The 26,460-nt window shown below is 39.9% G+C and overlaps 1 protein-coding gene across 2 annotated transcripts in view; it reads left to right on the top strand.

Moving 5' to 3' along the window:
* Positions 1-7,019, top strand: part of LOC139762771 (monocarboxylate transporter 10-like) — a 145,693-nt gene extending 138,674 nt beyond the window's left edge. Inside the window, exons 9-10 of one of the 2 annotated variants that reach the window (XM_071687902.1) lie at positions 102-128; positions 6,766-7,019. In XM_071687902.1, the coding sequence (XP_071544003.1) occupies positions 102-128; positions 6,766-6,887 (149 nt within the window). In that variant the 3' untranslated portion in view covers positions 6,888-7,019. The remainder of the gene's footprint in view (positions 1-101; positions 129-6,765) is intronic. The other variant, XM_071687903.1, reaches the window with a different exon arrangement.
* Positions 7,020-26,460: the final 19,441 nt, after the last annotated feature.

Here is a 26,460-nt window from a genome sequence, read left to right as displayed (position 1 = left end):
CATGACATAATCTCATGCTTCTTTATCAACTTCACATTAGTTGTTCCTGTCTATAATTTGTGTTAGCTTCAGTGTTTCTTCATGCTTACCTTACCCCACAGCTGGCAGACACAAGAAGGCACATAGGGGTAAGATTTCTAATATTTCTCTTTTGTACATACTAAAGTCTTGAACTGTATTTAGTGAGAATGTTTATGTGTCAGCAATAAACTCTGAAGGTTATGCATGGATAGTTGAAGTAACTGTTGTAGTTAGTTAGATTAGTGCCTTTGACACCATGGATCAGAAAATTTCAGCCTATGATGATATGAGTCTCAGAATGAACAGTCTCCTTGTTTCAGAACAGGAAGCATCATTGACTTTATTTACCTAAAAGAATTAATGTTATTTCACATGTTTACCAACTTATTATGCTGAACTACACTATCCTTGATTTTTTAGAATGTAAGGATTTGATGCTTTAATAAAGTATTTTACATAGCTATTATTAGTGTCAGAGAATATGAATGATTTATCACTATAGCATTAAATTCTGAAAAGATGATAGTAGGTGTGAATGAAAGCAAGGTTATTAGGTTTAGCAGGGTTGAGGGAAATGTTATTTGAGGTGCGAGTTTAAATGGAGAAAAATTGGAGGATGTGAGATGGTTTAAATACTTGAGAGTAGACATGCCAGAGAACGAACAGAATCATGGAAGTGAAAGTAAGTCATTGGCTGCGAAGAGAGGCGAAGCTTCTGGAGCGATGAAAAATGTGTGGAAAGAGAGAACGTTATCTTAGAGAGCAAAAATAGTTATGTTTAAAGGTATAGTAGTTCCAACAATATTATATAGTTGTGAGGAATGGACTGCAGATAGGGTTGTGCGGAAAAGGATGAATGTGTGGGAAACGAAATGTTTGAGTACAGTCTGTGGTGTGACGTGGTTTGATTGAGTAAGTAATGAAAGGGTAAGAGAGATGTGTGGTAATAAAAAGAGTGTGGTTAAGAGAGCAGAAGAGGATGTATTGAAATGGTTTGGACATAAGGAGAGAATGAGTGAGGAAAGCTTGACATAGAGGATATATGTCAGAAGTGGAGGGAGCAAGGAGAAGTGGGAGACCTAATTAGAGAAATTGGAGATGGATGGATGGAGTGAAAAAGATTTTGAGCGATTGGGGCCAGAACATGCAGGAGGGTGAAAGGTGTGCATGGATTAGAGTAAATTAGAATGATGTAGTATACTGGGGTCAACGTGCCATTAGTGGACTGACCCAGGATGCGAAAAGGGAGCTGTGGTGTTAGTACATTACACATGACAGCTCGTGTATGAATGTGAGTAGATGTGGCCTATCTATGTCTGTTTCCTGGCATTACCTAGGTGATGCAGGAGGTGACAAAGCTGTTTCCTGTAGGGTGGGATGACACCAGGAGTGGATGAATGCAAGAAAGTATGAATATGTACATTTGTATATATATGTATATAACATACAAACCTCCAACTGCTAGGCTATGATCACCCCTATGAGTAGGGGCGATCATAGCCTAGTGGTAGTGCTCCCGCCTGTTGCACAGGGGTCGCGTTCATATGCACTTTCTTCATTTTATTATATTATTATACTTTGTCGCTGTCTCCCGCGTTTGCGAGGTAGCGCAAGGAAACAGACGAAAGAAATGCCCCCCCCCCATACACATGTATATACATACGTCCACACACGCAAATATCCATACCTACACAGCTTTCCATGGTTTACCCCAGACGCTTCACATGCCTTTCTTCATATATATATGTTTATAAGGGGGGATCAGTTGGTGTAAGCCCCAGGTAATAACGACATCACCTGTAGATAACAGTATTTATTCCAACACAATTAGACAATAGCACCTTCATTAACTGCACCTTATACAATGAGTATCACCTAATTGAATTCTAAAATCACCAGGAGTCAGACAGCAGTGGAGGCAGTTCTAAAATAAACAACTACATTAGCTATTAACCTTGACCTTGATGCTCTCATTTACAGAGTTTCCTATTGGTTGAGGGACAAGTTAGTTGGAATGTAAGTTTGAGAAGAGAAAAATTGGATGAAGTGAAGTGTTTTAGATATCTAGGAGTGGACTTGGCAGCAAATGGAATCATGGAAGTGGAAGTGAGTCACAGGATGGGGGAGGAGGAAAGGTTCTAAGAGGGATGAAGAATGTGTGGAAAGAGAAAACATTATCTGAGAGAGCAAAAATGGGTATGTTTGAAGGAATAGTAGTTCCAGCAATATTATATATTTGCATAGGCTATAGATAGGGTTGTACAGAGGAGGATGGATGCATTGGAAATGAAATGTTTAAGGATAGTGTGTGGTCTGAGGTGGTTTGATCAAGTACGTAATGAAAGGGTAAGAGAGAGATGTGTGATAGTAAAAAGTGTGGTTGAGAGAGCAGAAGAGGTTTTGAAATGGTTTGGACATATGGAGAGAGTGAGTAAGGAAAGGTTGACAAAGAGGACAAGTGTGTCAGAGGTGGATAGAACAAGGAGAAGCAGAAGACCAAATTGGAGGTGGAAGGATGGACTTAAAAAGATTTTGGGTGATTGGGACTTGAGCATGCAGAAGGGTGAAGGGCATACATGGGATAGAGTTTATTAGAACGATTTGGTATTATAAAGAGTGTTGTTGAGAGAGCTGAAGAGGATGTGCTGAAATAGTTTGGACATATGGAGAGAATGAGTGAGGAAAAGTTGACTAAAAGGATATTTGTATCAAGTGAGGAAAACAAGGTGAATGGGGAGACCAAATTGAGAATGGAAAAATGGATTGAAAAAGATTTTGGATGAACTGAGCCTGAATGTGCAGGGGATGAAAGGCATACATGGGGTAAACCATGGAAAGGTTTGTGGGGCCTGACTGTGGATAGAGAGCTGTGGTTTCGGGGTACTACATATGGCAGCTGGAGATTAGATGTGAGTAGATGTGGTCTTTTTTTTTCCTGTTCTTTGCTAATGCAAGAAATGGTGATTAAGTATTAAAACAAATATATGGATGTATTTTGTACTTGGTCAACATTTCTTGCATTAATGAGTTAGTGCCAGGAACAGACAAAGAAATGACCTCATTTGCTCGTTTCCCCTTTCCAGCTGTCATGTATCAGGAGTCCCTTCTGTCATTATATGGTATAATTGATTAATGGAAAATGATTTACAGTTTGAATGCTGTTCCTTACTTTTTTGAGATGTCATATTTTTGAATGAAATGATTCAGCCAAGAGCATGATCACGTGATCATTTCATAGTAAACAGTAGTACAGAAAATTTTTTTCTCCCATGTGTAAACTAGGGACCAAACCTTAGTTTTGCATGCTGAGAACACAGATCATCACCCTGTGTCTGTGTATCCTAACATACTTATCCTTCAGGTTCAGTTTTTGGTAGTGTAAAAAACAGTTGCGATGTACAGTATTCCTACTTAACCCTTCCAGATACAGTATTCATTTTTAGATTTACTTTTAGGAAAAATTGCCCATAAAAGGAATGTTTTATAACATGGATTCATTTATCCCATTATACCCAGTAGTCTGGGCATTGCAGACTTAGTAGTTTTTCATGTGCTCAGTGCTGATTTGATTCTAATGGATATAGTACATATAGAGGAGTATGCCAAATTCAAATAAAATTTGTGTGTGTGTCTTGTATATTAACACGTTTACTCAGGCACTTGAAGTGAATATATTGATATGATATATTTCCTTGTGCTACCTTGCTAATGTGGGAGACAGTGACTAAGTATAATAACTAAATATATAATATATATATTTTATTTATTTTTTATACTTTGTCACTGTCTCCCGCGTCAGTGAGGTAGCGCAAGGAAACAGACGAAAGAATGGCCCAACCCACCCACATACACATGTATATACATAAATGCTCACACATGCACATATACATACCTATACATTTCAATGTATACATACATATACATACACAGACAATATGTGGTGTGAGGTGGTTTGATCGAGTTAGTAATGAAAGGGTAAGAGAGATGTGTGGTAATAAAAAGAGTGTGGTTGAGAGAGCAGAAGAGAGTGTATTGAAATGTTTTGGACACATGAGAGAATGAGTGAGGAAAGATTGACATAGAGGATATATGTGTTAGAGATGGAGGGAAGTAGAAGTGGGAGACCAATTGGAGGTGGAAGGATGGAGTGAAAGAGATTTTGAGTGATTGGGGCCTGAACATACAGGAGGGTGAAAAGCGTGCAAGTAATAGAGTGAATTGGAACATTGTGTTATACCGGGATTGATGTACTATCATTGGATTGAACCAGGTATGTGAAATGTCTGGGGCAAACCATGGAAAGGTCTGTGGGGCCTGGATGTGGAAAGGGAGCTGTGGTTTCGGTGAATTACACATGACAGCTAGAATGAGTGTGAATGATCGTGGCCTTTTTTGTCTGTTCTTTGCAATGCCTCACTGGAGGGGGAGGGGGAATGCTGTTTTGTGTATGGTGGGGTGGCAACAGGAATGGATGAAGGCAGCAAGTATGGATATGTATAAGTGTATATATTTATATGCCTGCGTGTGTATATGTATGTATACATTGAAATATACATATGTATATGGGCATGTGTGGATATTTATGTATATACACATGTATGTGGTTGGGTTGGGCCATTTCCTTGTCTGTTTCCTTGCACTACCTTACTAACGCAGGAGACGGCGGTTAAGTATAGTAAATGAAAATGAATAAAATCTGGGAAGCAATTCCAAAGGAGAGATGTTCATTCACACAGTAATACTTTCTCACTTAAAACTAGTGTGCATTTGGCAAATTCAGTAAGTTATATATTGCCCTTCAGCGCTTTTATTATCATCTGGTGTTGAGTCTTGCCTTGTTTTCCCCTTGTTCTCTTCTGTCTTTTCCTGGTAGCTAAGGCAGATCACTGGGCTTTTTTCTTATTAATGTTTTTTATATGATTTTTTTTATAGGTTAGTTGCAGAATTCTTTAAGTGGTTTGAGCATCACTCATCTTAGAATTTTTGAGGTAACATGAAATAGAAAGAATCAGAGAAAAAGTTAAATATTTTAGGAAAAAATTTTGTTTAGGTTAATACTGGTACTCTGGGAGTGGAAACAGCTTAAGAACAGTATGAGGTAACCCAATATAAGATATTTGAGTAAAAGTTGATATTATATGTTTTTTCCTACAATAGAATTAGGGTAGTTTGCAGAATCTTTCCCAGACAGTTTGATTACTGACCTTCTTAGTACTGTTCCTTGTGAAATAACTGCTCACACCTGATTGAATCATCAGAACATTTGGCTGTGATTTAAAAGTCTGTTTGGCCAGTCAAACCTGGATGATTATTTGGGGTAGTTTTAGTTTCCATCCCATGGAAATATTTTTGGTGAGCGATGGTATACATCCTAATATAATGAACCTTAGTTAGCCTAACCTAACCAAGGGGATAAGTGTTCCTTGCCAGGGCCTTCAAAAAATTGATCTACTGATTGCATTCAACAGAAATTTCATAACTTCTGTGGGGGCATAAACTATTAAGATACCTTTTATGGTATCCCATGTGTGTCATTAAGTCTAGAATGTCCCATATTGTGTTCAGTACTTTTTGTAGAGAAAGCCTCATGATGATTGGAGCAGTTGCTTTATGCATGCATTATCCCCTTGATGTCCCACTGAATTATCCTTTTGAACTCTCACAATATTCATTTTTCAGGTTTAGAAAATGTAGTTAGCCTCACAAATTCAAAGATGTTCATATAACAATGGAAAAAATGTTTCAAAAGTAGTTTCCATCCTCTACTCCCATTGTTATTGCATGTAGAAGTTTTGTAGATGTTTCAACACATTGCATCACAAGGTGCAAGAGTAAGGCCATAGTGTCATACGAGTTGCCACTGTGCATGTTTTATCATTTATTTTATCTCCATTGAAATTTTCACTATTATTATGTTTTATCATATGTGATAAACCTTTTGTTGTTATAATCAGTGTATTTTATTTACAATTTTTCATAACAAAACTGTAAAAGTTTGTAGAATTACCAGCCACACCAGTCAAAAGCAGTTTAGTTAGGATCAGGCAAATGCTGGCAACATTGCCTTCATTTTTGCTAGAAAACCTTTTCCTGCCTCACCTAGTTGAACTTTTGGTGCTAAGAGAGCCAGTGTCCATAAAATTACTCTCCACATCATCTGTAGAGTTTATCATTGTCAGATAATTCAGGCTCATCTCATGCCTGGTCCTCAGAACCTAGCTTGAAGGCCACTCAGTTTCCTTTCTATAAAACTCATGTAAATGTGCTCTCATTGGCATGAATGATTATTCTAAGAAATTTTTGTGCGATGCTAACTCATTCATAACCCAGGTCATGGTACACAGACTTAGAATTGAAGTGTGAAATTCATTGTGTAAATATCTGTCTAGAGGTGTTACCCAGATAACATAGATTCTACTCATATAAGGCATAGAACCTTCCAAGTACGCTGAATTTGGCCCATTGGTTACATCTTTTGTGCAGACATGCAGCAGAGTTTGCCAAATCATTATATATGATTGCTGTTGGTTGGAGTTTCCTCTAATTTTTGTTCTTTGATGATATCCAGCTAATTTTACTTATGTTTGAGACATTAAGATGCAGAGTAACTAAAAAGTAAGATGCCTTTAGTTGAGGTTCTTTTGTTGAATGTACTGTATCATTTAGGGCTAGATGTTTTGATAGTATTGCACTTGTTGCATTACAGTGAAAGATGGAGTGTATCAATCTATATACAACTTTCAGATTGTCGTATCAGCAATGGAGATATCAGTGAGCCGCGCCCCTTGTCCACCAGTTCTTCAGATGATGCTGTCAAAGTAGATGTCCGACGCCTAGCGACACTCCAAAGAGAGAGTTGTGTATAGCTGCACACAAGTGTGTAGACAGTGACCATTAAGCACATTTGAATTTTTCAAGATATCTTTTCAAATATTGACCTGTAAAGCAACGCATTAGTAGTATTGCAGGTAACTCCCTGAATGAACTTCATAAACTTATGAATCTTTTATTTAAGTATGTGACTGTAATTATGATTTAATCATGAAACATACACATGTGATAGTGGACCTTGAATTGTTCTGCCGAGATAATCATTCAAGAGCCAGAAAATGATAAAACGAAAAATCTGAAAATGTTTAAGGTCCAGCATTGGTGCTATGAAATACTGTATCTTTGAAGCTCTGAATTTTTTTTCTCCATGTATGAATAAGGCATGTTGATATTTTATGTAGGACATGTTGATATTTTATGTATTTTATTGTATTATTATTTCCATATGCATGTAACATGTTACATGATATATTAGGTAGGAGAGGCTTCATGGAGATATTGGTTTGATTTGGTACTACATTTATTGTATAGATTTCAAGGTACAGTCTTAATTTTTAGTCATTTTCTAAGGGTACCTGTGGCTCAATCCTGACATTAATTATTTATCTTAGTGATATGAACAAAAAAATTATTATTGTACAACCCTAGGGCTCCTTATTCAGGGGCTCCTGCAGCCTCAAGATTATGATCCATGGGACTAGGGGCAGGATGGACTTTTTTTTTTTTTTCAAGAGTGTACTCTCTTTCAACAACCAACAGTGATACAGCTTCCCCAAAGGTGGGTCTTCATTCATGGTGTAACCTCAAGCAGGCAGAGTCTGGTAACACCCACAGACAGAAGTCCCTTGCTGCCATCTGGGAGACCCCAGGTTGGCAAGCGACAAGGTCGGTGGGAAAATAGGGGTGTTAGGGGGGAGTAATCCTTGAGAAACATACTTGAAGTCCCCTAATAATCACTTACAGGTTAGAAATAAGTATATTATAAATCAAAACAACATATATATCTTATAAAAGTACAAACAAATAATGTACAAACTGTAAAGTAATAATTTGTTGGCAGTAAGTCAGCCTTCATGCCACATCATTCTCCCACGAAGAAGCCACCCACCTGCGCTACACAAAAGGCTACCTTGACGCTCTCCTAAGCAACACCACTTGGTTATGACACTCCTACAAACTTCTCCCTAGCAATGTTAGTCTAACTAGCTGGGCTGCGCACATCCTGCAGCCATTTGACACTTGCCCAGTGGCCATAAATGTTAATGATGGTGCCATGGAAAGGCAATGGGTACTCAAAACTTGATGCTGGGGTTTTTGAATTGATATACATTACTCTAAGCATGTATACTCAAAACTGTGGTTCGCAAGACAGTGGAAGGGAAGAGACCTGTGTGTATTTTTTATATTTTTTCTATGCTTGATCACTGTTTCCCGCATCAGCAAGGCAACCCCAGGAAATGGATGAAGAACGACCCATCCACTCATATATACATAAACGCCCATATGCGTACATATACATACACATACATATACATATCAACATATACACACATATGGACATATGCATACACATACACAGACATACTTATATACACATGTACCTATTCATACTTGCTTGCCTTCAATCCATTCCTGGCGCCACCCTGCCCCCAAGGAAACAGCATTGCCATCCCCTGCTTTAGCAAGGTAGCGCCAGGATAACAGACAATATATGATAAATATATATATATATATATATATATATATATATATATATATATATATATATATATATATATATATATATATATATATATATATTTTTTTTTTGCTTTGTTGCTGTCTCCCTCATTTGCATGGTAGCGCAAGGAAACAGACAAAAGAAATGGCCCAACCCACCCCCATACACATGTATATACATACGTCCACACACGCAAATATACATACCTACACAGCTTTCCATGGTTTACCCCAGACGCTTCACATGCCCTGATTCAATCCACTGACAGCACGTCAACCCCGGTATACCACATCGATCCAATTCACTCTATTCCTTGCCCTCCTTTCATTTTCCTGCATGTTCAGGCCCCAATCACACAAAATCTTTTTCACTCCATCTTTCTACCTCCAATTTGGTCTCCCACTTCTCGTTCCCTCCACCTCCGACACATATATCCTCTTGGTCAATCTTTCCTCACTCATTCTCTCCATGTGCCCAAACCATTTCAAAACACCCTCTTCTGCTTTCTCAACCACGCTCTTTTTATTTCCACACATCTCTCTTACCCTTACGTAACTTACTCGATCAAACCACCTCACACCACACATTGTCCTCAAACATCTCATTTCCAGCACATCCATCCTCCTGCGCACAACTCTATCCATAGCCCACACCTCGCAACCATACAACATTGTTGGAACCACTATTCCTTCAAACATACCCGTTTTTGCTTTCCGAGATAATGTTCTCGACTTCCACACATTCTTCAAGGCTCCCAGAATTTTCGCCCCCTCCCCCACCCTATGATCCACTTCCGCTTCCATGGTTCCATCCGCTGCCAGATCCACTCCCAGATATCTAAAACACTTTACTTCCTCCAGTTTTTCTCCATTCAAACTTACCTCCCAATTGACTTGACCCTCAACCCTACTGTACTTAATAACCTTGCTCTTATTCACATTTACTCTTAACTTTCTTCTTTCACACACTTTACCAAACTCAGTCACCAGCTTCTGCAGTTTCTCACATGAATCAGCCACCAGCGCTGTATCATCAGCGAACAACAACGGACTCACTTCCCAAGCTCTCTCATCCCCAACAGACTTCATACTTGCCCCTCTTTCCAAAACTCTTGCATTCACGTCCCTAACAACCCCATCCATAAACAAATTAAACAACCATGGAGACATCACACACCCCTGCCGCAAACCTACATTCACTGAGAACCAATCACTTTCCTCTCTTCCTACACGTACACATGCCTTACATCCTCGATAAAAACTTTTCACTGCTTCTAACAACTTGCCTCCCACACCATATATTCTTAATACCTTCCACAGAGCATCTCTATCAACTCTATCATATGCCTTCTCCAGATCCATAAATGCTACATACAAATCCATTTGCTTTTCTAAGTATTTCTCACATACATTCTTCAAAGCAAACACCTGATCCACACATCCTCTACCACTTCTGAAACCACACTGCTCTTCCCCAATCTGATGCCCTGTACATGCCTTCACCCTCTCAATCAATACCCTCCCATATAATATACCAGGAATACTCAACAAACTTATACCTCTGTAATTTGAGCACTCACTCTTATCCCCTTTGCCTTTGTACAATGGCACTATGCACGCATTCCGCCAATCCTCAGGCACCTCACCATGAGTCATACATACATTGAATAACCTTACCAACCAGTCAGTAATACAGTCACTCCCTTTTTTAATAATATATTTTTTTTTTTTTTTTTTTTTTTTCCGCTGTCTCCCGCGTTTGCGAGGTAGCGCAAGGAAACAGACGAAAGCAATGGCCCAACCCACCCCCATACACATGTACATACATACGTCCACACACGCAAATATACATACCTACACAGCTTTCCATGGTTTACCCCAGATGCTTCACATGCCTTGATTCAATCCACTGACAGCACGTCAACCCCGGTATACCACATCGATCCAATTCACTCTATTCCTTGCCCTCCTTTCACCCTCCTGCATGTTCAGGCCCCGATCACACAAAATCTTTTTCACTCCATCTTTCCACCTCCAATTTGGTCTCCCTCTTCTCCTCGTTCCCTCCACCTCCGACACATATATTCTCTTGGTCAATCTTTCCTCACTCATTCTCTCCATTTGCCCAAACCATTTCAAAACACCCTCTTCCGCTTTCTCAACCACGCTCTTTTTATTTCCACACATCTCTCTTACCCTTACGTTACTTACTCGATCAAACCACCTCACACCACACATTGTCCTCAAACATCTCATTTCCAGCACATCCACCCTCCTGTGCACAACTCTATCCATAGCCCACGCCTCGCAACAATACAACATTGTTGGAACCACGATTCCTTCAAACATACCCATTTTTGCTTTCCGAGATAATGTTCTCGACTTCCACACATTCTTCAAGGCTCCCAGAATTTTCGCCCCCTCCCCCACCCTATGATCCACTTCCGCTTCCATGGTTCCATCCGCTGCCAGATCCACTCCCAGATATCTAAAGCACTTCACTTCCTCCAGTTTTTCTCCATTCAAACTCACCTCCCAATTGACTTGACCCTCAACCCTACTGTACCTAATAACCTTGCTCTTATTCACATTTACTCTTAACTTTCTTCTTTCACACACTTTACCAAACTCAGTCACCAGCTTCTGCAGTTTCTCACATGAATCAGCCACCAGCGCTGTATCATCAGCGAACAACAACTGACTCACTTCCCAAGCTCTCTCATCCCCAACAGACTTCATACTTGCCCCTCTTTCCAAAACTCTTGCATTCACCTCCCTAACAACCCCATCCGTAAACATATATATATATATATATATATATATATATATATATATATATATATATATATATATATATATATATATATTATCCCTGGGGATAGGGGAGAAAGAATACTTCCCACGTATTCCCTGCGTGTCGTAGAAGGCGACTAAAAGGGGAGGGAGCAGGGGGCTGGAAATCTTCCCCTCTCGTTTATTTTTTTTTTTTTTTAATTTTCCAAAACAAGGAACAGAGAAGGGGGCCAGGTGAGGATATTCCCTCCAAGGCCCAGTCCTCTGTTCTTAACGCTACCTCGCTAACGCGGGAAATGGCGAATAGTTTGAAAGATATATATATATATATATATATATATATATATATATATATATATATATATATATATATATATATATATATATATATTTTTTTTTTTTTTTTTTTTTATTTTCATACTTTGTCGCTGTCTCCCGCGTTTGCGAGGTAGCGCAAGGAAACAGACGAAAGAAATGGCCCAACCCCCCCCCATACACATGTACATACACACGTCCACACACGCAAATATACATACCTACACAGCTTTCCATGGTTTACCCCAGACGCTTCACATGCCTTGATTCAATCCACTGACAGCACGTCAACCCCTGTATACCACATCGCTCCAATTCAGTCTATTCCTTGCCCTCCTTTCACCCTCCTGCATGTTCAGGCCCCGATCACACAAAATCTTTTTCACTCCATCTTTCCACCTCCAATTTGGTCTCCCTCTTCTCCTCGTTCCCTCCACCTCCGACACATATATCCTCTTGGTCAATCTTTCCTCACTCATTCTCTCCATGTGCCCAAACCATTTCAAAACACCCTCTTCTGCTCTCTCAACCACGCTCTTTTTATTTCCACACATCTCTCTTACCCTTACGTTACTTACTCGATCAAACCACCTCACACCACACATTTTCCTCAAACATCTCATTTCCAGCACATCCATCCTCCTGCGCACATCTCTATCCATAGCCCACGCCTCGCAACCATACAACATTGTTGGAACCACTATTCCTTCAAACATACCCATTTTTGCTTTCCGAGATAATGTTCTCGACTTCCACACATTTTTCAAGGCTCCCAAAATTTTCGCCCCCTCCCCCACCCTATGATCCACTTCCGCTTCCATGGTTCCATCCGCTGACAGATCCACTCCCAGATATCTAAAACACTTCACTTCCTCCAGTTTTTCTCCATTCAAACTCACCTCCCAATTGACTTGACCCTCACCCCTACTGTGAATAAGAGCAAGGTTATTACCTTGCTCTTATTCACATTTACTCTTAACTTTCTTCTTCCACACACTTTACCAAACTCAGTCACCAGCTTCTGCAGTTTCTCACATGAATCAGCCACCAGCGCTGTATCATCAGCGAACAACAACAATTTTTTTTTTTTTTTTTTTTTTTTTTTTTTTTTTTTTTTTTTTGTCTCCCACATTTGTGAGGTAGCGCAAGGAAACAGACGAAAGAAATGGCCCAACCCACCCCCATACACATGATCGAGTAAGTAACGTAAGGGTAAGAGAGATGTGTGGAAATAAAAAGAGCGTGGTTGAGAGAGCAGAAGAGGGTGTTTTGAAATGGTTTGGGCACATGGAGAGAATGAGTGAGGAAAGATTGACCAAGAGGATATATGTGTCGGAGGTGGAGGGAACGAGAAGTGGGAGTGAAAAAGATTTTGTGTGATCGGGGCCTAAACATGCAGGAGGGTGAAAGGAGGGCAAGGAATAGAGTGAATTAGATCGATGTGGTATACTGAGGTTGACGTGCTGTCAGTGGGTTGAATCAGGGCATGTGAAGCGTCTGGGGTAAACCATGGAAAGCTGTGTAGGTATGTATATTTGCGTGTGTGGACGTATGTATATACATGTGTATGGGGGTGGGTTGGGCCATTTCTTTCGTCTGTTTCCTTGCGCTACCTCGCAAACGCGGGAGACAGCGGCAAAAAAAAAAAAAAGAAATATATATATATATATATATATATATATATATATATATATATATATATATATATATATATATATATATATATATACATACTTATATTAATAGTGTCCACAAAAAATGTTGTCTATCTCCCCATTCATTTGTAAAGGCAATGTTAACACTGTCATATCTCCTTTGGCCCTGATTACCATCAGCAGACTTTTGGGCATGGAATTGGCAAGGTATTTGATATATTCTAGGTTCATCTTCTGGGTCCATAGGGTCTTGATTCTCTGAATGAGGCGAGGCATTGATGAGGTGTTGCAGGAAACGCCTAGTGTGCCCAGAAATCTCATGTATACCCGCATTTTCTTGCTTCCAGGCAAGAATTTGGGCTTTCACCTACTTGAAAAAGTAAAAACTGACTTGGTGCACAAGTTGAAGAATTACAGTGCCCAGAAGTGAAATTTCCAAAATGAAGTGGTTGCCAGAAAGTGTAAAGAAAGAACATCCTTTCCTCAAGATAGCCTAAGGCACACTGAGGTGGGTTGCTGGTTCGCACACCATTAGAAACACTAGTATTAGCTAGCAGATGTATAATGATTTCATCCAGAGAGCATCATATGCTTGTATCCACAAAAATATATGAGGGGATGAAAAATGTTTTTTTTTTTGCTGACATGACCTTACTCACAGAAAATAGCGAACAGGTATGAAAGAAAGAAAGATGTATAACTGAGACTCTGCCTGTTTGGAGGTGTAACATAATTGAAGGCACCTTTGGTGAGGCTGTATCATCATCTGCTGATGAAACAGAGGACAGTCTCATTGAACTACTTCTCTCTTCAAAGGGGTCCATCCTGTCCCTGATACTGAATATGGTGCAGCCTAGGAAAGAGATCTTGAAGCAACACTAGCACCCTTTCAGAAAGGGCTCCTAGGGTAGTTACACTGCTTACTTGGTACCTTCCATAAGAGTCCTTTCTGTCTTTATGAGGCTCCTGTAGTGCTCAGGAATTCAGCAATGTCCTCCAGGCAGGACCATAGGTCAAAGTGTAGAGATTTTGTGTGCACGTCTCTGTAGAGAGTGCAGACCAGTTGAGCTGTAAATATTCAGTGTGCTAATGGTAGATGCATCATGAGCATTAAGAGTTAGAATACGTTGAGTCAATGATTGTAGTGTTGTGGAGATGGGTGATGTTCCGAGCATGGATGAAAAAGTGTTACTTGTGCATCTCTGGGAATTATGGTTCAAACAGATGGGTTGAAGTTCAAGAGTGAATTGTTAGGACAGTTTTTAAATGCTTGTCAGGTCATATCATTGTATATATGTTTTGTCTTTGTTGTATATTAAGGGGGTGGGGGGAATTAGGGAGTATATGTTGCTAAAATATGAAATGGGGTAAGCTTTTTATTTCTACATGATGGTTGGTGGTTGGTTATGGATTTTTTTCAGCAGGATTGCCTCTTGTCACCATGGCTGTTTAATTTGTTTATGGAGGGAGGGAAGTGAATGCAAGGGTCTTGGAGAGAGGAGTAAGTCTGTAGTCTGTCGGGAATGGGAGCATGGGAGGGTAAGATATTTATTTACTGATGACACAGTGCTGATGGCAGATTTGAGCGAGATATTGCAGAAGCTGGTGTGTAAGTTTGGGAGAGTGTATGAATGGAGAAAGTTGAGAGTAAAGGTGAATAAAAGCAAGGTTATTAGGTTTAGCAGTGGTAAGAGATAGGTTAGTTGAAAAGTGAGTTTGAATCGAATGATTCTGGAGAAAGTGGTGTTTTAGATACCTGGTAGTGGACATAGTAAGAAATGGAACTATAGGAGCTGAAGTGAGCCATATCTTTGGTAAGGGGCAAACATCATAGGTTTATTGAGAAATTGTGGAAAGAGAGGCAAAGGGGGGCAAAGATGGGTAATGTTTGATTGCACAGTAGTCTTGGCATTGTTGTATGAATGTGTATTGAGGGCCATAGAAGACAAATTTCAGAAGGGGATGAATGTTTTGGAACTGAAATTTTTGATGTCACTGTGTGGTGTGAGGAGTGTTAATTGCTGTTTCCTGTGGTTAATTGCAGTTTCCCATGAGAGTGCCAGGAATATATGAACAGTGGCCTCAGTAGGTCACATCCTCTCCATAGGTGTCATAAATAATGCACTGAAACCACAGCAAGATTCTACAGACATTTATGTGGTTTTTCCTGACTGCTTGATATACCCTGGTTCAGCCTATTGACATCATGTCACCCCATATATACCACACTGCTCCAATTTACTGTATCCTCTGCACACTTCACACCCTCCTGCATGTTCAGGTTTTGAACACTATAGGCCTTTTTCACTCATTTTTTCCCCTCTTTCTTATCATTTCCCCATTTTCTTTGATCTCTCCATGTCCAATATGTTAACCATCTAAGACATCTTCTCTTCATGTCTATGTTTGATACATACTCTTCATACTACTACACTTCTCTCTTACCATGTCATTTCATATTCAATGAACCCTCTTCACAATATTCTTTTTTATATACTTAATCACTGTTTCCCGCATCAGCGAGGTAGCGCCACATATATACACACTCATATATATATATATATATATATATATATATATATATATATATATAAACCCCATACACACACATATATATTCACATACAAATACATATCAACATATACACATATACATACATAGAAAACGATATATACATATATACACATGTACATATTCATACTTGTTTGCTGCTGATACAGCTCTGGTGGCTAATTTGAGTGAGAAGCTGCAGAAGTTGGTGACAGATTTGGAAAAGTGTGTGAAAGGAGAAAGTTGAGAGTAAATGTGAATAAGATCAAGGTTATTAGGTTCAGTAGGGTTGAGGGACAAGTTGATTGGGATATAGGTTTGAATGGAGAAAAATTGGAGGAAGTGAAGTATTTTAGTTATCTGGGAGTGGACTTAGCTGCGAATGGAACCTTGGAAGCAGAAATGAATCACAGGGTGGGGGAGGGGATGAAGGTTCTGGGAGCGATGAAGAATGTGTAGAAAGAGAGAACATTATCTCAGAGAGCAAAAATGGGTGTTTGAAGGAATAGTAGTTCCAACAATATTATATCGTTGTGAGGAATGGGCTGTAGATAGGATTGTATGGAGGAGGGTGGATGTGTTGGATATGAAATGTTTTAGGACAATATATAGTGTGAGGTGGTTTGATTGAGTAAGTAATGAAAGGGTAAGAGAGATATGTGATTGAGTAAGTAATGAAAGGGTAAGAGAGATATGTGATTGAGTAAGTAATGAAAGGGTAAGAGAGCTGGGTGGAAATAAAAGTAGTGTGGTTAAGAGAGCAGAAGAGAGTGTGTTGATATGGTTTGGTGATATGGAGAGAATGAGTAAGAAAAGATTGACAAAGAGGATATTTGTGTCGGAGGTGGAGGGAACAAGAAGCGGGAGACCAAATTGGAGGTGGAAGGATGGACTGAAAAAGATTTTGAGCAATTGGGGCCTGAACATACAGGAGGGTGAGAGGTGTGCAAGGAATAGAGTGAATTGGAATGATGTGGTACACTGGGGTCAATGTGCTGTCAGTGGAATGAACCAGGGCATGTGAATTGTCTGGGGTAAACCATAGAAAAGACTGTAGGGCCTGGATGTGGATAGAGAGCTGTGGTTTCGGTGCATTACACATGACAGCTAGAGACTGAGTGTGAACAAATGTGGCCTTATTTTGTCTGTTTTCATGGCACTACCTCGCTGAAGCAGAAGGGTAGTGATGCTGTTTCCTGTGGGGCAAAGTAGTGCTAGGAATGGATGAAGGCAAGCAAGTATGAATATGTACTTGTGTATATATGTTGATATTATTCATTATACATAATCACTTTTTCCTGCTTCAGAGAGGTATCGCCAGAAAACAGACGAAGAATGGCCCATTCACTCATATACACATATATATATATACATAAACGCCCACATACGCACATATACATGCATATACATGTACATGTATATGTCCATGCATGGGCCATTCTTCGTCTGTCTGTGGCACTACCTCGCTGATGCAGGAAACAGTGAGTAAGTATAATAAATAAATATAAATGAATAATGATAATAATATATATTTTATTTTATCATACTTAATTGCTGTTTCCCAGGAGCTCCTGCAACCCCAAGGCTGTGGTACTTCCAGAAGCAGGGAAATAAGGGACAACTTTGGATTGAGAAGTTCTTTGATGTGATTCAACTTCATTTGGTCTGAGGATGATGATACAATCTTACTAGACGTGACTTTTGACTCACTTCTGTGTCCATATTTCCATTTGGACAGGGCAGTCCAAATTACCTTTTATTCACGTTTGGTATCAACTTCCTCCTTTCACTGATCCTTCCAAACTCAGTCACCTACTGCTGCAGTTTCACACTAGAATCTGCCACCAGTGCTGTATTATCAGCAAACAACAACTGACTCACTTCTTGTCCTGTACAGACTGCATACTAGTCCCTCTCTCCAAGACTCTTGCATTTACCTCCTTCACCACCCCATCTATAAACAAATTAAACAACCATGTTGACATCACACACCTCTGCTGTAGACTGACCTTCACTTATACCTGTTTACTCTTCTCTCTTCCTACTCGTGCACATGCCTTTCACCCTTGATAAAGACTCCTCACTGCATGCAACTGGTTTCCTCCCACGCTGTATATTCTTAAGATGTTTCACAAGGCATCTCTATCAACCGTAGCATATGGGTTATCCAGATGAAAGGCTTGCATGGGATAGAGTGAATTGGAACGATATGGTATACTGGGGTCGATGTGCTGTCAGTGAACCAAACCAGGGCGTGTGAAGTGTCTGAGGTCAACCTTGGAAAGGTCTGTCTGGCCTGTTTGTGAATAGGGAGTTGTAGTTTTGTTGCCTTACACATGACAGCTAGAGAATGGAAGTGAGCAGTTGTGGACTTTCTTTTTCTGCTTTCACCACCTTTTTTCTCTTCACCAAACCACTCTCCCTGATTTTCTCACTTCGTACACCATCCTGACCAAAACACCCAACATCTGCCATTCTGTCATCAAACACATTTAGCAACCCTTCAAAATACTCACACCATCTCTACCTGTTATCACCTCCCCCCCTGCCCCCTTCGTTTCCTATGTTAGTGAGGTGGTGCCAGGAAGAAGGAAATGGCTTTCGTTACATAAACCGAAGAGTTCCCAAGGAGCACTTCTTTCTCCAACCTTCTTTACATGACCTCTAGTTATGTCCACCAACCATGGGAGCCCTTTCAAGTGCAGATAACCTTACAGTCATATTTCAAATCCCTATCAACACAATAGCAACAACACAGTTGTAACACTGGCTCATCCAGAACAATATATGCATTTCCTTAGAGCTCCTTTGACCTTCTGTTAACCCCAGACAGACATGAATCCAGCTCACACTCTCAAGTCACCATGAGTGGACAGTCACTCCAACTAAACATAGCACCAACCATTCTTGGTATCACAGACGTGGCATTCATTTCCCTCACCAATGACATCACAAAAGCAACGCACAAACTAAATGTGCTCAGAAAATTAACTGGCACCAGATTCTTTTTATCTATCAGTCTGTATCTTTGACACCTGATTCCTTTAGGAACTTCATCAAGGGGGTGAACGTGGCAAAAGCCTATTTGTGGACAAGAAAAAGAATCCCTTAACATCCACTACAAACAGTTTGCTTCATTTTAAGCTGTCTTACCTGTCTTTTCTTCTACCATCTCAAAAGCATATGCAATTAAGCTGCAAACCACGTAAGAATACAGCACTCAGAACTGTAAAACCACGTAGAATACACCATTCAGAACAGTCACTCAACATCTGTTCAATAAAACAAAGATCCTTCCAATACGATGTCACCACAACATGTACTGTACTTAGTTTTATGCATTAGATTGAGATCCTTCTTACCTGAACCACTCCATAACTAACCACCAACCCCCAAATAGAAATATAGGCTTACCCTTACCTCACACTTCAGCAACCACTACTCATATCCTCCTAGCCCAACAGATATAACACTGACAAAACACATACACTCCACAAACAAACATGAGTCACCCATTCTTATCAGCGCTCTGGAAATTACCCTGTCCTACAGCACGACAAACACCATTTCAGATTATTCCAAGATGATGCAAGTAACATCATAATGCTAATGCTCCAGTGGAAACACTAAACAGCTACTACTCAGTTGCACACATAATACCACTATGCTTTATGGCCTGTGTTCCCACCTGTTGGACTTAGCTGGCTTCCTGAGGGCTGCAGGAACCTCATAAAGATAAAAGTGTCTCTTGAGGCAGGAAATAAGCTTATCTATGTATGTACATGTAGTGCATATTTTTACACTTCATCGGGTAACTACTTTAGCCATTTGATCACAGGATCTTTATTTTATTGCTGACTGTGAATACACCTGTGATTGATTATCAGGTTCTTTTGGAGTTTATTTCAGATGGAAATATAGATTGTGCATTTTTTTTATAAACATTAGTATGTAGGATTTAGGTGTCTTGTTGTTTCATATCTGTTGGTTGGATACAAATAACAGGTACAAATTGATTTTGCATAAAAATATATGAAAAGTATATGTTCCACAATGTATTTTCTTTTACGTATCTTGCACAAACTGTGGAAAAGAAGTTGTAATTGCTAATATTATTATAAATCTGCAAATTGGTCTTAAAGTGGGTTAGCTTTGGCAAACATAGAGAGAGCTTTTACAGTACCTGAGTAATCAAAAATGAAATCAGCATTTTGTAATAATGAGTTCAGAAACATAAGTGAGAAGTAAGTGATTTCTTTTCTAAGTCATTTGAATTTTTTTGAAAAAATCACTGGTATAACAAATATAGAAAGAATAAGTAAGTATGTGTTAAACAAAATGTAATATGCAAGCATGATTTATTAGGAGACTTGTTTATTCCAGGTTCATTTGTAGAGAAGTTTTATTTATATTTTTTCTACCATAGACTTGGCTTTTAACATCAAGAGAATACTGAAGTCCAAATGAATGAAATAGAGGTCTTTTAGCCCATTATAACAAAAACATTAAGGAATGGATGCTCAAAGTTTGCTGTAGAAATGCAGCAATGCACTTATAAGATATTTCAAGTCTCAGTTCAGTAGATGAACAGAACATAGAATGCCAATAAGGCACTAATGAAAAGTGGCCTTACAATTATAATGCTCAATGATTTCAGCAGCAGTGAATTATCTATCAAGGATGTAAAATGCGATTAATTCTGTCAAGATTTGTGTATATCTCTACTGTACATGTGAACCTGTGTATCAGGACAGTTCTTCCCATAACATCTCTACCCCATACATTCCCTCTACCAATTCTTCCGTAAGCCATTTCTCCTCTGGGCAGTTCCTTCAGTATATGAGTGATAGAGGACAATGTTTTTAAGTTTGGTTATGATAAATTATGTATATAATTATGTACTAGGGGAATTGTACAGGAGGATTCGTCTTAGAGGTGGGTTATCTAGAGAGAAAGTGCAGAAGAATTGTGAACATGGTGCTCATCAGTTTCAGATGAACAAGGAGTCACCCATGTGTAACTGATCAGTATTTTTAAAGAAATGGAATATAAGATAATGTCCTAGTTATTAGATTACAAATTGTGAAATGTCCAGAGGTAAGCTCTGAAAAGGGAATTTTGCATAACTCTCTTTGAGGTAGGACTTTGACTTTGTCACATAAACATGACCAGATTGAGGAATCAGTAGTGCTTAGGGTTGTCACACTTGAAGCCAGTGAAATATAGAAAATACTCTTAGGTGTATAACTGCTGGTCATTTACTCTTACTAGTATTGTTTTATTTACAGTGGCTTGTGCTGAACTGCATTTTGGGCACAGAGTATGCTAAAAGATATTATGGACGTAGTATGCCAAGCAGGGCTCTGGGTAATGTGCTTACTTGTGATATAGGTAAGAGTGTGCTTAATGTGGTAGGATATAGGGATGTTTATTTCACTGGATAAGAAAAGATAATACACAAGTGGGTTTTAAGTGAAGAGGAATGCTTGATTAGGCTTTCAGTATACAAGAGGTCTAGACAAAGATTTTAGTGTGCTAATGAGTTCTTGATAACTGGAATGCTGATAAATTATATATGTGTGTGTTTGTGTGTGTGTGAGATAAATACTTAGAAAAACAGAGGGACAGTATGTGGCACTTATGGATCTAGAGAAAGGATATTATAGAGTTGATTGAGATACCTGGAAAGAAAATTGATAGAAGCAGCAAGAAGTTTTATCAAGGATGTAAGGTGTGTGTGTATGAGTAGGAAGATAGGAGAGGTAATGTTTCCAAGTGAAGGTTGGTCCACAACAGGGGTATGTGATTGCATCATGGTTGTTTAATTTGTGTATGGATGGAAGGTGATGGAAATATATGCAAGAGTCTTGGAGAGGGGTAAGTATGCAGTCTTTAGGGGATGAAGAGGCCTGGAAGTGAGTTAGTTGTTTGCTGATGACACAGCACTGGTGGCAGATTTGAGTGAGAAACTGCAGGAGTTGGTGATTGAGTTTGGAAGAGTATTTAAAAGGAAAAAGTCGAGAAAAGATGTGAATAAAAGCAAGGTTATTAGGTTTAGCAGCATAGAGGGACAGGTTAGCTGGGGATGTGAGTTTGAATGGAGAAATTTTTGAGGAAGTGAAGTGTTTAGGTACCTGGAAGTGGACATGGCAGCAAATGAAACCATGAGAGTAGAGGTGAGTCATAGGGTGGGTAAGGGGGCAAAGGTCCCTGGAGCATTGAAGAATGTTTGGAAAAAGAGGCTATCTGGATGGGCAAAAATTTTTATATTTGAAGATATAGTGGTTCCAGTAGTGTTGTATGAATATGAGGCATGGGCTGTAGATGAGGATCCTTGGAGGAGGTTGGATGTGTTGAAAATTAAATGTTTCAGGACCCCTTGTTGTGAGTTGTTTTGATAAATCAAGTAAGAAAATAATGATAAGAAAGAGGTGTGGTAATAAAGAGTATTGTTCAGAGAGCTGGAAGATGTGCTGAAATGGTTTGGACATAACGATGCAATTTGTGAGGAGAGGTTGATAGAGAGGACATATGTGTGAGAAGTTATAGGGGAGAAGAAGGAAGAGACCAAGTAAGAGATGGAAGGATGGAGTGAAAAAGATTTTGAGTGATCAGGGCTGAACATGCAGGAGGGTGAAAGGCCTGCAAGGAAAGAGTAAATTGGAATGATGTGGTATACAGGAGTTGACATGCTGTCAATGGACTGAACCAGGGCATGTGAAATAGCAGGGGGATACCATGGAAAGGTCTGTGGGGCCAGGTTGCAGATAGGAGGCTGTGGTTTTGATGTGATGCACATGACAGCTGGAGAATGGATTTGAACAAATGCAGCCATTTTTCATGTGTTCCTAGTTCCCCACTAATGCGGGAAATAGTGATCAAGTGTGGAAAAAATACATATATGAAAGCTAGAGAATGATGTGAGTGAATCCGGCTTGTTTTCATCTGTTCCTGGGTAGCACTACCCCACTAACGTGGGAAAAGGTGGATTAGGATGAGGAAAGAAACAAACAAAGATATATTTATATATGTAATTTTGTTTTTCTATTTTCCATTCGTGATTGCTGTTTCCCACATTAGCAATGTAGCACCAAGGAACAGACAAAGAAAGGCCACATCTGCTCACATCCGTTCTCTTGCTGTTATGTATAATGCACCAAAACCACAACCACAGCTCCCCACCAAACTTTACATGGTTTACCCTGGATGCTCCACATGCTGTGGTTCAGTCCACTGACAGCACGTCGACCCCAGCATACCGCATCATTCCAATGCACCTTTCACCCTCCTGTATATTCAGGCCCCAATCGCTCAAAATCTTTTCAACTTTATCTTTCCATCTCCAGTTTGGTCTCTCTGCTCTCCTTGTTCTCTCATCTTTTAACACATATATCCTCTTTGTCAACCTTTCCTCACTCATTTTCTCTTATTTTTCCAAATCATTTTAGCACACCTTCTGCTCTCTCAACCACACATCTCTCTTGCCCTTTCGTTACTTACTCAATCAAAACTATTTCACTTCACATATTGTCCTCAAACATTTCATTTCCAGCAAATTCACTTTCCTCAGCACAGTCTCATCTATAGCCATGCCTTGTATCCATATGATACTGTTGGGACTGCTATTCCTTCAAACATACCCATTTTTGCCATCCCAAATAATTTTCTCCCCTTCCACACATTTTTCAGCACTCCCAGAACTTTTGCCCCCTCCCCCACCCTATGACTCACTTCCCCTTATCTCAGACATTTCACTTCAATTTTTCTCCATTCCAACTCATACCCTAACTAACCTGTCTCCCTCTCTCTCTATCTATCTATCTATATGTATCTATCTATCTATCTATCTATGTCACTGATGCCTATTCCTTCCTGGAACTCCCTTAAAGGGGTGGCCACTGCAGTAGAGTCTCCACAACTCATAAACCCCAGTGCTGCCTCTTAGCCTTTAATGCTTCACCCTTAACAGGCCACACCTCGAGTGCAGTGTTTGCTTAAATTCCTAATGCTGCTGCCTAAGTGTTCATACGTACTATTTCTATCTATCACTCCTACCATTTCACAAAAAGACAGGGTTAGTGTATAGTGCCCACCACAGGAAATTCTCATGTTATGAAGAATGAGCTGCGTGAGGTAAGTCCACGTGTGGTTGAGGGAGATGGAAAAGACAACTACATGGTTCAGAGGAGTGTAACTTGATGACCGCTGAAGTGCAGCCGTCAGCCCTGCTAAATCAATAACCTTGCTTTTATTCACATTCACTCTCAACTTTCTCTTTTCATGCAGTCTTCCAAATTCAGACACCAACTTCTGCAGTTTCTCACTCTATCTGCTACCAGTGCTGTATCATAAGCAAACAACAACTAACTCACTTCCGAGGCCCTTTCATCCTTCACAGACTACATATTCACCCCTGTCTCCAAGACTTGCATTTACCTTCCTCACCAAATTGAACAGCCATGGTGACATCACACACCCCTCTTGCAAATCAACCTTCACTTGAAACCATTCACTCGTCTCTCCCTACTGGTACACAAGCCTCACACCCTTCTTAAAATCTCGCTGATTCTAGCAGCTTTCCTTTCTCACCATATATTCTTGAGACCTTCCACAAAGCTTCTCAATGATCCCTATCATATGCTTTCTCCAGATCCATAGATACCACTTGCAGGTCCACCTGTTTTTTTGAATACTTCTCTCACACATTCTTTAAAGAGTATTATTTTGTGTGGTTTGCAACTTTGTTATATTTGCTGTAAAGAGGGTGGAAGACCTAGTAGGTGAGGAATAGTTTAAAGTGGAGCAGATGAATTGTTTGTATAAGATGTTGGGGGATTCTTTTTCTTGTCCAAATCTGGTGCCAGTTAGTGTTCTGAGGCATTTAGTTTATATGGTGCTTTTGTGTTTACCCTATTGGTATGAGGAGTGAATGTTGTGTGTGTGTGTGTGTATATATATATATATATATATATATATATATATATATATATATATATATATTATTATATTATTATACTTTGTCGCTGTCTCCCGCGTTTGCGAGGTAGCGCAAGGAAACAGACGAAAGAAATGCCCCCCCCCCCCCCCCCCCCCCCGCCCCCCCCCCCCCCCCCCCCCACCCCCCACCCCCCCCCCACACACACACACACACACACACACACACACACACACACACACACACACACACACACACATGTACATACATACGTCCACACACGCAAATATACATACCTACACAGCTTTCCATGGTTTACCCCAGACGCTTCACATGCCTTGATTCAATCCACTGACAGCACGTCAACCCCGGTATACCACATCGCTCCAATTCACTCTATTCCTTGCCCTCCTTTCACCCTCCTGCATGTTCAGGCCCCGATCACACAAAATCTTTTTCACTCCATCTTTCCACCTCCAATTTGGTCTCCCTCTTCTCCTCGTTCCCTCCACCTCCGACACATATATCCTCTTGGTCAATCTTTCCTCACTCATTCTCTCCATGTGCCCAAACCACCCAAACCAAATATATATATTTTATACTTTTTTTTTTTTTTTTTTTTTTTTTTTTTTTTTTTTTTTTACCATTTCCTGTGTTAGCGAGGTAGCGTTAAGAACAGAGGACTGGGCCTTTGAGGGAATATCTTCACCTGGCCTCCTTCTCTGGCCTGAATGTGGATTGGGAGCTGTGGTTTTGGTGCATTACATATGACAGCTAGAGACTGAGTGTGAACGAATGTGGCTTTTTTTTTCTTTTTCTCCTTGGCGATACCTAACTGAAGCAGGGGGTAGCAATGCTGTTTCCTGTGGGGCAGGGCTGTGACAGGTATGGATGAAGGCAAGCAAGTATGAATATGTACATGTGTATATATGTATATGTCTGTATGTATATGTTGAAATGTATATGTATGTGTTTGTGCGTATATGGGCATTTATGTATATATATGTGTATATGAGTGGATGGGCCGTTCTTCATCTGTTTCCTGGCGCTACATCACTGGACGGGGGGGGGATGCAATTTCATGTGTGGCAGGGTGGTGACAGGGATGGATGAAGGCAGCAAGTATGAATATGTAAATGTGTATAAATGTATAAGTCTGTGTATGTATGTATATATATTTTTATTTTTTTACATATTAGCCATTTCCCATGTTAGCGAGGTAGCATTAAGAACAGAGGCCTGAGCCTTAGAGGGAATATCCTCACTTGGCCCCCTTCTCTGTTCCTTTTTTTATTAGAAAAGTAAAAAAATTTGTATTGACATATGGAGAGAATGAATGAGGAAAGGTTGACAAAGAAGATATGTGTGTCAGAAGTGGAAGGAACAAGGAGAATGGGGAGACCAAATTGGATATGGAAGGATGGAATTTAATAGATTCTGTATGATTGGCACCTGAACATGCAGAAGGGTGAAAGGCATGCACGGAATAGATTGAAGTGGAACAGTGTGGTATACTGGGGTTACCTGCAGTCAGTGGACTGAACCAGGGCATGTGCAACGTGTGGGGCAAACCATGAGTGGTCTGTGGGGCCTGGATGTGGCTAGGGAGCTGTGGCTTTGGTGCATTACACATGACAGCTC

Source organism: Panulirus ornatus, chromosome 44, assembly GCF_036320965.1.
Source record: "Panulirus ornatus isolate Po-2019 chromosome 44, ASM3632096v1, whole genome shotgun sequence".
NCBI classification, from domain to species: domain Eukaryota; kingdom Metazoa; phylum Arthropoda; class Malacostraca; order Decapoda; family Palinuridae; genus Panulirus; species Panulirus ornatus.
Note: the sequence above shows the minus strand (reverse complement) of the source record. Positions and strands in the feature narration are given on the sequence as shown.